This window comes from Podarcis liolepis (assembly GCF_965112155.1).
Source record: "Podarcis liolepis genome assembly, chromosome: 1".
NCBI lineage: Eukaryota > Metazoa > Chordata > Lepidosauria > Squamata > Lacertidae > Podarcis > Podarcis liolepis.
The window spans coordinates 38597172-38613237 of NC_139554.1; the positions used below are offsets into that span (position 1 = coordinate 38597172).

The window sequence follows — 16066 nt, forward strand, 5'->3', positions numbered from 1 at the left end:
GGTTACAGATGCTTCAGGCTACAGACTCTGCTAACCCAGAAATAGTACCTCGGGTTAAGAACTTTGCTTCAGGATGAGAACGGAACAAATTAAGTTCTTAACCCAAGGTACCACTTTATTCACCTGAGTTGGGCTCAGAACAGACTTATTTAAATTAATGTTTCTAACTTTGTCATGTTCATTAATTTCAGTTGATCTACTCTTGAGTAAAACTTAGCTGAATATTCTCCTCTGTCATCCCTGCATGACAGATTTGTCATATGGTTTCTGAAATTTGCTAACAGGCACAGACATCGATTAACAAATTTGGGCTAGTTTGTTAAACTAACAGGTGGTTGCAGTTGCCACTGATCCTCCTCTGAGTCTTTGGCAAAAACAAAGTGTGCAAGGGAAAAGCAAAGAGTCATATTTATGCTACACATAATAGTATGCAAGTAATGTGGTCAGATGACAAAAGCAGGTTGGGTTGTTCATAAGTACCACAGGGAGGTGTCTTCAGAGGCAAAGCAACATTCATGTACAGATATGATACCTATTCCATGAACTTATGGTAATACATTTAAAGGGCCAAGCTAGTAATGTCCAAAAAACACCAAGGAACAATGCTAATTTGGACTGATGAGAAGGGAGTTAATCCTTCCTCCCTGTGCAATTCAGTTTCCTAGGCTGTCATCTGACCAAATTGCTTTGGGGATTAGGCATATGAATAAAGTTCAGTTTCTTCCCACCCCCACCCCAAATAAGATGGTCTCATCATAATCTATGCCCTACTACATTTGGGGACATGAATCATTAAATTCTAATATCAAGATTAATTTGGCTCCGAGTTTTGTCAGACAGAACAAGTAGAACCTGCAGCAAAATGTTGCAGCATGCAGTACTCTGGTCCCAGGCTCCATTCTATTCCCCCTGCCCAATGGTTTCGTACTCTCCCGCACGCTCCAGTGATGGCCATTGCCACTGAGCATGCGCAGTCCTCATTTGACTGTTTCTGGAGTTAGGTTCCCCCCACCCGTTAGTTTTTGTTTGTTTGTTGCTTCTACAAATGCTGGGGTACCTGCTGGTACCTGCCTTGTCTGTGGATGGTGCTGTTTGGCCACATCAAGATCAAAGGCTCAGAGAAAGGATTCCCTATTACAGTGGTACCTCGGTTTAAGAACAGCCCTGTTTACGAACGATTCAGTTTACGAACTCCGCAAAACCGGAAGTAGTGTCCTGGTTTGTGAACTTTACCGCAGTCTAAGAACGGAAGTGGTGGAAAGGCAGCAGCGGTGTGAGGCCTCATTAGGGAAAGCGTGCCTCAGTGTAAGAATGGTTTCAGTTTAAGAACAGACTTCCAGAACGGATTAAGTTTGTAAACCGAGGTACCACTGTATAGCATGGTATTTTTCTGAAACCAATGTAGAACTACAGAAAGTGCCCCCTCTAGTGATCAATGAATATCGCATTAGCAAGCAGTGCCTTTTACATAAACTATGGAAAAGTAGGTTTCGTGATTTATTTTTTTTATCTAACAGGTATTTGGGGATATTCTGTTTGAACTTGCTGATCAATGAAATCATTAATCAGGTGGCCTTACTTCCCCACATGACTCCATCCTTATGATTGCATTGTCTAGAAACTGAATCTGAAACTGACAACAGGGAGTTGCTGTGTCTATTTCCTACTACAGCTACTGTTATTCCAAGATACGAGATGGCCTAGTCACAGTAATGCATTATAATTTAACTTAGAAGTTCCACAGTCTAGTTTAAATCTTTCTGTGTATGCCTTGCATGAACTGATGTAAAAGCTTTCTTTTATCTTTAAGCAACCAAGTAGTGGGCTGATTTCTTTGTACACATGGAAAATGGAATACAGACATAACTGCAGTCTTGATGTTTCACCCCCAGTGGGGAAATTTCCCTCGTTTCACAGTTCAACCGAAAAGTCTTTTGGCAGCTAAAATGTAAACAATTGTGTAGTAATTATTTCCTTCTTATAACAGCTCTGAGACATCAAACACTTAATTCTATGCACCAGTTCACATTTTGATGCCTTCAGCAGTTTATAAATATATAGATGGCTTTTCCAGAGAAGCAATCAAGCTGTTTGTCAAAAGATTTCTGATTACCAAAAGAATTTTACAGTTCGACATTGCTGGCTGTTTAATTTTCAACCATCTTTGTATTTGAACTTCTCGGCATTGGCTTGGGTCCAAAGAACACGTGGGCTAGTTTGCCACTCACAAGGAAGCCTTTCGACTTGTGTGCCTCAGAGAGCAGGCCCCAAGCTACTTCGCAAACTGAAAAATAGTTTGTGATATGTAACAGGGAGGCTGCTAATAAAAGTAAAAAATCCAAGTTGTTGGATGGCATCAAAAGTACATCTTTACCTTTTGTCAAGGTAAAATTTAGTGTTAATTTTATTAAAATTATATAAATTTATTGAAAGTATATTTACATATCAGCCCCAATTTCTGCTTCATTTTAAAAGTGAGAATGTCAAATTTGGTATATGATACATTGCTAAAGCTTTAGAAATATATTAAGAAGCTTATAGATAGAAATAAGAATATGAAGCACTTCCAGGTGTGTTTGTTTATTTTAATTGGCTTCACTGTGGGAATAAAGTCTGTGTTGTGCTTTTCCGATTGTTCTGTCAGCGCAAGCTTTTTGATTTGCCAGGTCGAATGATCTCTCCTCTTACTCCTACCCACCCCCCAATCTTGCTATTCTGGAAGGCTTCTCCTGAACCTGTCCCCGTCACCTGAGCCAATTTGTGGGAGGTGCAGGGCAGAGAAGAGGGAGGGAAATCTCTGTTGCACAAGCAGAAGTCCTTGTACAGGGCTTTTGCTGATGGGTATTATTAATTGAATCCCATCTGTGTAGTTTCTGCCCATATCACGGCAGATTCATAAGTTGAGTAAGGCTTGCTATGCACCTGAAATACATTGGGGCAGCAACCAAGCATCAGAGAAGATAATCCAAGTCATTCCTAAAGAACACTTTCTTTCATCCTAATTTTAGGGATATGGTTTCTGAACATGACAATATATTGAACTTCTTAAGAACGGTGAAAAGCTCCTCAGTGCCTTTGGGAAAGAGTCTTTTCTCATTTCTTGCCCAAAGCAGGCGCTGTTAAATCAGCCTAAAATATATTGTTTCTGCTCAATATGAAGATCCAATTACTTGTGTGTTAGTAAAACCTAACCTTGTGTTTAAACCAATGGTGATGTCTAGCTGTTACAAGTGTTCTGGGAAGAAATTTCCAGAATTGTACACTTCAAGCAGTTTATATTCTCTCCTAATACATGCAAACATGTAGGACCCTGATTTCTTGCAGGCACATCCTACCCACTGAATAATGAATATGATCACCCCTACTGATTGATTTCAATCTTGAGCATGTTTTCATTTTTCTTTATTAATTCATTTAGAAGATAATCCCAAATACGGAGTTACGCTTGGCTGTTCACTGCTGGCTATCTACTACCAGAAATAGATATCCAGCAATATAGTTTTGTATAAATTATTCTTGATAAATAGAAAGCAATACAACTGACGAAGATAGCTATCTGTTAAATGGAACAAAGTAATCTGATAACCATATCAGAAGGACAAAATGTCTAGTGAGATTGCAATCTTCAGTTCCTACTCAGCCGCACCAGCAAAGACATTTTTTTTAATAACTTGATACCAATCTGAAGCCCGCTTCTAATATGCATAAACTTTTTTGTTCTACCAAATAATTAATATAGACCTAATCCCTCTTATCTGATTGATGTTGGAGCAGTAAAATGGTGATTACTCAGTGCCTTATTACTGACCTGCATTTAAATTGCTTTGATAAGCATACTTTGATCAAAGAATAGAGACTTGGGATTTTGAGTGTATTTAAAAACTAGCATACGTTAAAGTATGACTATTATTTTAGTACTGGTATTCTTATAGGGTTGTTCTAAAAATAATAATTAAAATGGATTTGCATGCCAAGATGTTCATGTGCTGCTTTGAAACATAACATATGAAAACAAAAAGCACAGTAAGTCAATTGCCGTATTTCTGTTGCTATTACATGCACGGGGAAAATATTTGGATATCAAGAAAATGAGTCCGTAACAGGATTATAGTGACAGTCCAGCAACATTAAATAATCAAGCTGTTTCACATCAGTACTAAAAGCATAGCCATTCAAACAGTCCAGCAATTTAATGGCATTTAGTAGGATAGATAATAAAGGATTTAAGCAAGTACTAATCCAGCCTACAAACAAATTAAATTGGTGCATAATATTTTAGTTTCAGTGAGGAAAGTGTATGTAAATCAAATTACACCCAAGTACTCTTCTGGCGCATAATATGTCTATAGACCAGGTCACTATCATATTGTTTTGTTTTATGTTTATTAAGCAAATGGCTTGTAAAGGGTTCTTCAAAATATACATGATTTTCCCGAAGAAAACAGATCATGATGATTGAGTCATAATAAAGTAGACTCAGTTTTCTGCACTGCCTTTCCTCATTTATACAAGGCAGCTTAAAAAAACAACAGCTTCATGCAGAAAAGTTCAAGCAATGGGCAGTATCCATCAAAGTAGTTCCATTAGCAAAAGGATTTCTAGCTGTGCAACAGAACAATCCCCTGTTTCCTCTCCCTGCATGCCCCCTAAATGTATTCTGGGGTTCCCGCCAACCCTCTGGAGCAGATTTAGAGAAGGCCTGGGAGACCCATGGGGAGAGGAGAGAGAATGCAAGCTCCTTTACACAAATCCTTGCACTAACAGAATTACTCATTGGAAACCAACCAATAAAAGCCAGCCACAAATGTTTTATTTTTTTTTATTTTTTTAAAAAACACCATAAATCAGAATTAAAAATCAGACTACATCCAGGGAGACATGCAATAAATCCAGCCTCTAAAGGAGGGATGTGGGAACCTCAGGCCCGTGTATATCTCAAGGTCAAAGATGAATTGAATTAGCCAGCAATTGCAACATCACATGGGACAAGAACATTCAAAATTATTTTGAAGAAACTGCAGCAGTATAGTCATTATATTGTCATTAAAATTGTGAGCCTTTAATCTTATCTGTAAGTGCTGTATATACTACTTGTCTTAAGACATTAAAAGGTTTGTACTCCTTTTTGACAATGCCATTTTAAATCTTCCCTGTGAGAAATGAAACAACAAAAAATGAAAATAAGAATGCATGCCACACACACACACACACACACACCTTTTGTATGAATATACATTTCAGTATAAGTGTTGAAAGCAACATTTCCTTATTTGAAAAGCTGTTTGTTGCTGAAGAAACAAAGGTACGCATTCTAAATACCCTGTTCCATGTGCAAAAATACTCGTGAACAGTCTCAAACCTCTTTGGATCCAGTCATGGTAAATGCATCAGGTTTTTGGGGCCTTCTCTGATGCATCAGAGCAGTATGAGCAAACTGGATTTTGTACTTGCAATGCACCCACAAACTCAAGTCTAGTGCAGGTAGTGTGGTACCTGGCTGTGGGTGATGGGAGTTATAGTCCAAAACATCAGTAGGGCACCAGGTTGAAGAAGTCTGTGCTGGAAGTAGGATTAGGCTTTTTGTAGGAGAATAACCACACTGCTTGCTGTTCAGCGGCCAGGACTCTGGTTATTTTATTTTGCGGTTGCCTGAAATAGGTTGAGGTCATTCTTGCAACCGGGGTGTGAGGAACAGGAATCTAGGTTTAAATATGTTGAGGCACGCTTGTCATGATTTATTGGAAGCTGTCAGGTCTGTAAACAAGCCTGTTTGCAGTGATAGAAACCCTTCTGTATGCTTATACATGGATTTCTTTGTGTTATGTGTACAGTGACAAACAAGAAACCTGCACAGGCATCTATTACAAAAGTCAAACAGTTTGGAGGTTCCACATCTTTTGTCCGAAGGTCGCAGTGGACGCTTGAACAACTTCGCCAGGTTAACGGAATAGACCCTCATAAGGTGAGTAGTGACTCGTTCCCATTTAGTGATATTCTGTTTGTGTGATTCTTCATATCTTTTATTCTTCCTGTTTTCCAAAAGAAAAAAAATCACCCATTTGATTTTTTTTTTAAAAAAAGAAAACCATGTCTTGTCTTGGATTCTTTTTAAGTGCAGCCCTTCAGGACCTCAGGTATCGATTCCAAATGCTTTGATTTCCTTCGTAAACCTTTCTAGATTTCATCACTTTTCTATCTGTTCACCTTTTTCTATTTTAGGAAAAAGGAAGTGTTTGGAATCCCATTGTGTGTGAATGAACTTATCCTTACCTTGTAGGCTTTCATGTTCTCTGCTGCTGCTAACTTCCTCTTGTAATAATCTGAACCATTATTTTGCCCCAGTGTTGCATTGGGAATTTAATTAATATATCCAGGCAAGAAAACTTGTCCTCTTAACTAAACATTTATCTTTATGGTAAATAACGCTAAAAGCAGTCCAGGATAATTAAAAACTGAAGATTTCAGCAAGGTGTACCATTTTTAACCCTCATTCTTCCTGCTGTCTCTTTTCTTTGTACAGTGGTACCTTGATTTACAACCTTAATCCATTCCGGAGGTCCATTTATAAACCAAAAAAAGGTTGTAACCCAAGATGCACTTTCGCCAATGGGGCCTCCAAAAAAAAAATTGGTTTGTAATCCAAAAAATAAATAAATGGGTTGTAATCCAAAAAAGGTTGCAAACCAGGACACGCACTTCCGGGTTTGACGTATTTGTAATCTAAAATGTATGCAAACCAAGGTACCACTGTACATGGGAGACAAAGTGATGTCTGACCCCATGCCTACTAGAGTGATGATCCTGCTGATAGCATGCTAGAGGCACAGATAGGACTATCTACCTGCTGCTTCAAAGCAGCACTGGCCCAATGTGGCACCTGATGATGGATCACGCTACTGTAGCTTGACAAATGGTCGTCGCAGAAGCAGATGGATTCAGTGGCCTAGATTGCATGCAGCATTCAACCACAGTTCAAAACAGGGATCGTCAATGTTGTACCCTCCATAATCTTCAGTCCCCATAATCCCTTGCCATTGGCCATGCTCCTGGGGCTGAAAGGAATTGTACTCTAATAACATCTAGAAGGCACCACATTGGGTACGTCTGGTTTACAATTAATTGTTTTTCTTCCTCCACGGCTGACCGTGCCATGTGAGGGAAGGAGGAAAGAAACAACAATTTTATTTGCCTTGATGTGTGATCCTGGAATCCTGGTTTGCTTCTGGCTAAGGTTTGTTCTTGGCTTTAGCATACATGACTTGGTTGCAGAAAACTAATGACAAATCAGGTTTACACTCTTAAATCAGACTATGGCTCATTTCATCCCCTGTTCAGTGGTACCTTGGGTTACAGACACTTCAGGTTACATGTTTTCGGGTTGCGCACCGCGCCGAACCCGGAAGTACCAGAATGGGTTACTTCCGGGTTTCGGCGCATGCGCAGGAGCGTCGAATCGTGACCCGCGTATGCACAAATGTGACACTGCGAGTTGAGAACGTGCCTCCCGCACAGATCACGTTCGCAACCCAAGCTTCCACTGTACATCACAATCAAGAGCAGGAAAGAGCAAAGCACTTGTGAGCATTATTTTTATTCCATACGATTTATATACCATTTGATTGTTAAACTGTGGTTTAATCAGGGGTTTGTTTGTTTTTTCAAAATATGGCTTAACTGTAGGTGTGAACTGGTGTTTGACTCTTCGTATTAAATGGGAGTGGAGTTAGCCAGGTTAAACAACCTCATGACATCTGTTGCTGAATTTCCTTTAGCAATTTTGCTGACTTTTGTAGTAGTTCTAGTCATGATATTCTACATTATAATATGGAATTGCATACATGACATACGTTTTCAAAAGTTGCAAGAAGTTGGGCTATATATTATAAGTGTACATCATTTTCTTTAACATTTTCTTTGGTTTTTGGTTTTTTTAAATCATTTCTCCTGTAATTCTAATATTATTCCTTCTAGGATTCCCCAGAATTTGATTTACTATTTGAAAATGCTTTTGACCAATGGGTAGCAAGCACAGCCTCTGAAAAATGTACATTCTTTCAAATTCTCCATCATACCTGTCAGCGGTACCTTACAGACAAAAAGCCAGAATTTATTAATTGCCAGTCTAAAATTATTGGAGGTAAGTCTTTGTGTTTTGATTTGAATGGGTGGCTCAGCTCATTTCAGATCATTATACTAATGAATTCTTCTAATGTGTTATGCCTAAAAATCTGCAGTGGCTGAGGCAGTCCGTCTGGGTTTCAGTGATAGTTGTAAATATAGCCGTTTACATGAAATTATCAAAATCTGAACCAAAAAAAAAGCTTTTATAAATTGATCTGATGGGTCTTAAGCCTAGATTTCCCAGATTTCTAGCTACTTGTATGTAGTACCTCTTGTTTCAAAACTGCAATTTACCTTGGAAGAAATATTTCCTATATAATTATTTCTTTCCTAGCTTTAATCTGTGGTGCTTTAGTGCATGAGGATACTGCCTCCGGTTCGTGTCTCACTTCTTTCAGATATTGATTTAAAAGGCTGAAAATTTAATTCCTTTCTCTGCTGATTTTGTTCTTTCCCATTTAGCAAACATTGATTTTGCCAGTGTTTCTTAAAGAGCTAAATTAGAAAAGGTGTTGTTGAACAATAGCCACTTTCATTTATGCACTGCTTTATTATGCCAAAACATCTTCGTTTGTGTACCAGCCTTATTGATGTCAGCAGAGCATGCAAGTGCAGCCGTGCATGTTGTTGCTTCAGATAACAGAAATCTGTGTGTTACTCTCCCAGGGTTTGTGATATATGTGTTCCAATATCTTCTGGTTGTTTCCAGTGAAATCCCTTGTAGTTAGATTTGCTAGCTGTTAACTAATTGAATTGGCCATTGAAGTCTATAAAGCAGCTGGAGAAAAACATGCCACCCATAAACTTCTGCACCAAGTTTCCTTCTTATTTGCTGTCTCCTGGTCGCCAAAGAGAATCTGACAGCACAATTGAAAACTGCTCCAGAGCTGCTTGTAATTTAAGATCAAATGAACTTCAGAGATCCAAAATGACATACTTCGTAATGCATTATATAGTTTAATTCTTCTTGTTAAAGGTACAGGGGTACCTCAGTTTTCAAATGCCTCCATAGTCAAACATTTTGGAACTCAAACACCAAAAACCCAGAAGTAAATGCCTCGGGTTTTGAACACGCCTCCAAAGTCGAACAGGAAACGTGGCTTCCTTTTTAAGGCTTCCGCTTTCAGTGTTCAGTTTTCGAACGTTTCAGAACTCGAAAAGACTTCTGGAACGGATTACATTCAAGAACCAAGGTACCACTGTATTATATCTTTAAATCCATGTGACCAGAAAAATTAGGAATGTTTGTTGGTGGTGGTACTGCTATGGTTAGGTTATTATTCATAGTCATTTTTGTACTCAAGTTCTCTGTTAAAGAACTTCTTAATGATTATCTCTAGAATTGTGGGAAGCAAAGGGAAAGGATGGTTGGATTGAATTATACTAAATAATTGGCTTCCTGGGTTTCACTTGATGCCAACTATCCAGAGCAAGTACTAGATCCGCCAAAGGTCTAGTGCCCTGCATGCCTTCTTCCTTGCTCACGTGAAAGCCATGGGCACAAATACACGCTGGATCTTCAAACATGAGGAAGTAGCATTGGCATCTACGTTGAGAAATTAGCCTTTAGTGACATCATTCTGGAGCAGGATCTTTTGTGCCTCCTCATTTCCTCTTTCAATGCTTTTGGCATGTAAGATAATATGGGCAATATCAGTTCCAGAACTGCAATGCATACTTCTTAAACATTGTCATTTGTTCTTTTCCATAATCTTACATTAGATTAAGTGGAAAGTTGATAAAGAAATGGGAGGGAATGGTAATAAATGGGGTGGTAGAATGTGTAGGGAGGTTTTGGCTTGATTTTCGTGTTTTGATGTCAGAAATTATGTTGAAAGCTGAGGCACGGTGATTTGCCCTTTAACTTGTACTGAGAAGACAGAATTCATTCAGTTTTTCTGCTCTCTATAGTATCCTCCTCTAGCACATAGCTGAGTCCCTTATCATCCAGAGTTCCAGCTGCTTCCCTAGCCAGTAGGTGATGTGATGGACAGAGCTGGGGGTCATCCTCCTGGAGACCTTGTAGGCAATCATGGTAGAGTGGTGAAACAACAAATCAGGAATGGGTAGAGAGTAAAAAGGTAGAATTTGACAGTTTAAAGGGCCAGTAGTGCCTGGCTAGACAAGCAGCTGGGAGGTTGGAGGTTTGTTAGGCAGGACACATTGGTTTAACTCGGGAAAGGAAGAGATCCTTGAATGGGGCTAGAGATGGGGGTTTTTAAAGAAAGAATTTGATTTATTGGAAATAAGTAAAGTTCTTAATTGCATCTGTATAACTAAGTACTGTACCTTTGCTAGCAAAATCACTAAGCTTTATCCCTCATAGAGTGCTTTACAGTTTTGTTCCCATCATGCCCTCATATTTATTTTTGCCCCAGTTCAGGAAATAAATGGTGATAGGACACCCACAACAATAAGAGTCCTTGTTGCTGAATTGTAGTAAACAGTTCCACAGGCACATAATCTCTTAATTCAGATTTGTTTCTGATAGGGATTGTCTTAAATTTAAACCATTCAGGCCCAGTAACGTAACCTCGCTCCATCCTTTACTAAGGGAGCTTGCCACAGTTAACCTTCTTGGTTTTAGCAATGTGCTCCTCAAATGCTCTTTTAGTGTCCCTTATTGTATGATTGCACATATTTTGCCTAGAAATGGTATGCATGTGCAGTTAGATTGTTTTTAAATTAGGAAATGAGAAGACAGTCTTCTTATTTAATGAGCCATTACCTGGTGTGTAGACCTTTGGAAACCATCCCAGTGCACATATTGATTTACTGAGTGGCCCTGGCAAAGTCACAGTTTGTCAGCCTCTACTCACTATCTGCAGTAGGGATGTTATGACTTATGATATAAAGCACTTGACAAATTGAAGTGCTATATAAATCCCTAAACAGACCATTAAGTTGTGAGCATTGCAGGCTCATGAGGCCCTGCCAAGACATCTCTCATGGCACCAACAAGATAAGATTTCACAGACTTTGCTTACAATTGTTTGGTGCTCAAAAGCAACATTTTCTGGTTTAGGAAATTTCTGTAGTAAAGCAGCTATTTTCTTCCTTCTTTTGACTGAGGCTTGGTGTTGAGGAAGGTGTATCTCTGCTTGAAATGCAAGTAGCCTTTTAAAATGTGACTGTTCCTCTGCAATTGAGCATTGAACATTAAATAAAAGAGTGAATTTGTTATTTGTCCATATTGTTGTAGATGGTTGCTTAGCTGTCAAGAAAACATTTTTTCATAGTTTTGAACTTTGCCTAAAATGTTGGAAATTGTGCTAAGAAAGTTGCTGCAAAATAGAAATTAAAACTTATTTGAAGTATGTCAAATAATGGTGCTGTCCAGTAGATCCACTTAAATATTGATTTCAGTGGGTCTACCCTGAGTACGATGTGGTGGGATATCTCTCATCATGCATTTCTGACATTAACATTGTGGCTTCCCTCTTGCTGCTTACATTTTAGGGCTATGTGAAACTGGATAACATTGGTGATTATTCCCAAGGTGGATATGGATTGCTGTTAAAGCAATACCTTTGCTGGTTGCTGTTCAAGACATTTTTCTCTTGGCACATCTAACATATAAGTAGTTGGTGAGAATACAGCAAGACAGGAAAATTAGCAGCAAGGCCCACATATATCACACCAGACTCTAAACTGAAGTACTGCTTTTTCATTATTTGCTGTATTTCATCCCATTGTAGTTTCAGGTTACTTATTCCTATCCGAGTATATTCCTGCCATCATTTTTAACTCAGAAATGAGCAAATCATTAAGCTTTTGCACGTCTCTGAAGAAAAAAATGCAGTTATGGACTATTATAGTCATGGTTATTTAAGCTAAAAGCACGATACTAGTGTTGATTACTTGATTATTATTTTTGTACCGTTCTGGCTAACTTTAGGTCAAATTGGTGTAATCAATAATTTTACATTACTTCTGTTCTAAGAAAGCTGATATCTGTGCTATACTCTTAGAAGCTAATTTATTGTGGAAGGATGTTATAGCTCATTTGAGGAGACTGCCATTAAATCGTAGATGGTAAGAAAGGTTCTCATTCAACAATATTTTCGCCAGTAACTTACAGTTTTATGTGCTGCTATTTCAGCATTATTTTGCATAGCTTTCCCTAAGGTCCAAGAACTGTAGCTGATATTAAAACTGGCACAGCATCACTAGTAATTTTCCTCTCTCGTAGAAGAGGGGTTTTATAACCAAAATACTCTGTCAGCATATTCTGGGATGAATCCCTCAAATTTGGAAATGCCACTGTTACAGTCTGTAAGGAAAGTCAAGAGCCTTTAATTCTTTCTGAACTGATGCCCTTGTTCTGCAGTAAAATATCTACTTTTAATTATTATTTTGGGCCCTCAGTTTCTGAACATAACAAATCCCCCGATGTTTCCAAAATGTACATTTCCCTAGAAAGCACCCAAAGCAACAATCCCCAGTGTTTATAGGCAGACGTAAATCCCATTTAGTTCAATGAAGCTTATTCCCAAGGTGTTGTATCCCACAAAGCTCTACTCAAAGTAGACCCATTGAAATTAATGCACCTTATCCATGTCTATTAATTTCAGTAGGTCTACTGTGAGAATAGCTAACGTTTGATATAAGTGAAAGTCCCTTTTCCAGAATAACTTACAGCTGTTGCCAGATCAACGTAAATCACATTGGGCAGTTCTGGAGTGCAAATTTATTTTCCTGAACTGGTTCTTTCTCTCTCTCCTTCAGCGTACATTGCAACAAATTGCTTGTTGAATACAGGTGGTTTTGGGGGTGGAAAACAGAATGTGGATTAACACCAACCTTCCAGCTTCATGACCTTGATTCAGATCAGGGACCCTGTGACTGCTGTTCATTAAAAAGAGAGAGAGAGAGAAATCCCAATCAGAAGTTGCATGGAGTTTGACCCAATTTCCTATTTACACTTGGATTGTTTCAGTAAAGGTAGCTAGCATGTGAGCTCCTGAAGAACACAGTTGCTGACATCTGCAGGCAAAGACTAGGACTGCAAAGTTTTTTAATGGAAGGCGGGTAGAAAAGTGAGAGAGCAAAGAACTGGAAGGTGGTAATTGGGATTCAGCAGTGGGCTGCTCACTCTGCTTCCTGCTCCCAGGAGAACATCAGTTTTCCTACTAAATTGCAAGAACTCACAGGCTCAGACTCTGAGAATTGAAAAAGCACACCTACCTTTGCTTCCTGTAACCTTTTTATCCTGGACAGCTGGCTGGAGTTACTAATGGATTATCCAATTCTATTTCCTTGGAGGATGTTTTGCCACTGTGATAGTTAATGAGTCATTTGCTTTTCACCAGCCAAGTATTGGCTTAGATTAGCAAAGCATCCTATAAATAGCCCACATGGTGATTCTGATAGTTTCACAAAACACATTTTTTAAAAAAATCCATTTGAATTTTCAAAAGTGCATACACACACGTTTGTTCTTTAATTTTTAAAGAAGAGCAGAAAATTTATTCTACTAATCTTACATGAGTTTTGGTGTATTCTGATCCAGGCAGACCAACATGCAAAGAAACTGAAAGCAGACCTTGGAGTTCTCATCCCATTCATGTGATAGAAGCAGAGTGAGACTTACTGCAGCTCATCCCAATTTGTTCTAGTTTAATGTGACATGCAGCCATGGGAAGTAACTCTCTCCTAGGACCTCCATACACACTTCCCAGGCTTGCATCCTGGAGATGTGACTTCATGGTTTCTAACACAGTGGTTTGACTTCACCCTTGAAGGAGCACTCCATTGTCTCTCGAGACAGTTGAATCCCAACAAAAACACGTTACTAATGCGTTACTTTACCAGCAAAGGTTTTTTTTAGTTATTACTATAAATATTCTTAAAAATATCATAATTGGTTTACTGGGTGAGAAGAGGTATAAAGATCCGTAAAATCTGCCCTAACATTTACTTCCACTGGAACATGCTGTTTCCACTGTAAGTAACCTAATACAGTATGTTTGTGTTTGATAGTGATAACTACCATGTTAAAAATGAGGAGGTTGAATGTTACAGTAGGCATATAATACCATCTACGATTCAATGTAGCCTGACATCTTATTTAAAGGGATTTTTGCCTATGCATATTCAGCATGCAAGCAATGCATGTTGGAGGTTTTCCTGGCTGGTATTCATCTACACTAACTTGCTGTACCAATAAGGCAGTGCAGTATTGGTGCAGCACGATAAATGCCTGCATGTCTCACAGTGAATACCCTCTTTAGAGGAAACATCTCCTACTTTGCACACTTGCCTGAGTTGCCACATCACCCCAGCAGGTGCCATTGTAGAAGAGGCATTCCCCAAACTGAAGAATTCAAGATCTGCTGACCTTTACAAAGTATTGCCTGAAACAGCCTATTTTGCATTGCTTCACTGCAGGGCTAGCAAGTTCTAGTTCCTTTCGCAGATAAATCACATTAAGAGGAACTCCAGTGACCAGGGAGTGGGAACACATTTCTGCCACTTCTCACAGCACAAGGTATACCTCTAGCCCTGTCTATAGTAGTAGTAGTAGTAATTATTTTAATATATTTTATTTATTTATTACTTACTTACTTACTTACTTATACCCCGCCCATCTGTCTGGGTTTCCCCAGCCACTCTGGGCGGCTTCCAACAAGAGATTAAAAATACATTAAAACATATAGATATAGATATTCAAGTCCTTGTTAACATCCCTTGTTTTTGTATGTTCTGAGTCGTCCCCCACTGTTGGCCAAAAGGAGCAAAATATCTCACAGGAGAGCTGTCTATACAGAAACAGTTTCTCAGCAAAATTTGCTTTCATGTTCATTGTAAAACTACCCTATCCTCTGATATTCAAGGAGGTTGAAGTGTTCATAAAGCACTGCTACTTTAATTCAGACATTTGAGAAGCTTAGCTGATGAGGGTCAAGGCGATTTACCCAAAGGAATAGGTATGTTATTTTCAACTTAGTTTGCTCTGGCAGGTGCTAAGCAATGCATCCCACTGAAGCTTCCTTGTCAGAAGCTGAAATTTTTGCATGTCAGAGTTCGTAAGTTTCATTGCTCTTCTCAGTAGCACAGAAAAGCGCCTTCTTAGAAAGTGGTTAGGCAGTTTACCATGTTTTTGGTTTTCTTCCACTTACTAACTTAATGAACCAAAATGAATAATCTAAATATAGCTGTTGTCTCATTGTTAGAGCTAAGAAGTGCTATCAGTTGCCATATTATGGACATGTTGTTTGTGAAGTCGTTGGAAACCAAAACAGGTGGAGACAGGAGCAGGGCCACACCCCCAAATCTCAGAAACAATATGGGGCCAAGGATTTCACATACGTGCTATCCTGGTAACCTGTGCCTTCATTATCTCAATTCAGGCATTGCCTTTCCTGGTTAAGCAAATACCTGTGAGCAGGAGAGCAGATAGAAGCATGCTACCTTAGCCCTGGCTCTGTTGCCCTCCATGTTTTCAAAGAAGTCTGTCTGCAATGGGGAAAGCCTCTTGTACTCATGGAGATTTCTCATATGATTTTCCATGAACTCTGATTTTCCAGAATTTTGAGCAGGACTTTTTTTTAGCGGGAACTCAACAGAACATAGTTCCCGCACCTCCCAGGTGGGCTCCATTGCCATGATAAAAGAACAAGGAAGGGGTTCATGGTGAGTTCCAGCACCTCTTTTTCTAGAAAAATAGCAATGGTTCTGAGCCACTCAGAAGTCTACATGTTCACAGCAGGCTTCCCCTATTAGTCCCCCTTGAACTCATGGGTGGAAATGGGATAGAGGGTAGTGTATTCTTTCTCCCTCCCTCCAAAATGTATTTGTTTAACCAAGACATCAGTAGATGTCTGAATAGAGATATTGGAATGAATGTTTCTACTGTGTAAATGCTATGGGCAAGAAGTGAGAGGTTAGAAAATAAATAGTGTTTCAAACTCTCATGAATTTTTGACCAGGAACACTCTGTGAA

The 16066-nt window shown here is 39.0% G+C and overlaps 1 protein-coding gene across 5 annotated transcripts in view; it reads left to right on the forward strand.

Moving 5' to 3' along the window:
• The window catches only part of STXBP6 (syntaxin binding protein 6), a 106053-nt gene that overhangs the window by 73077 nt on the left and 16910 nt on the right, over nucleotides 1–16066 (forward strand). For all 5 annotated transcript variants that reach the window (XR_014527740.1, XR_014527741.1, XR_014527742.1 and 2 more), the window contains exons 3-4: nucleotides 5832–5962; nucleotides 7972–8137. Coding sequence is in view for 2 of the 5 variants with exons in the window: in XM_083510339.1 (XP_083366465.1) it covers nucleotides 5832–5962; nucleotides 7972–8137 (297 nt within the window). In the remaining 3 variants the exon portion in view is untranslated. The remainder of the gene's footprint in view (nucleotides 1–5831; nucleotides 5963–7971; nucleotides 8138–16066) is intronic.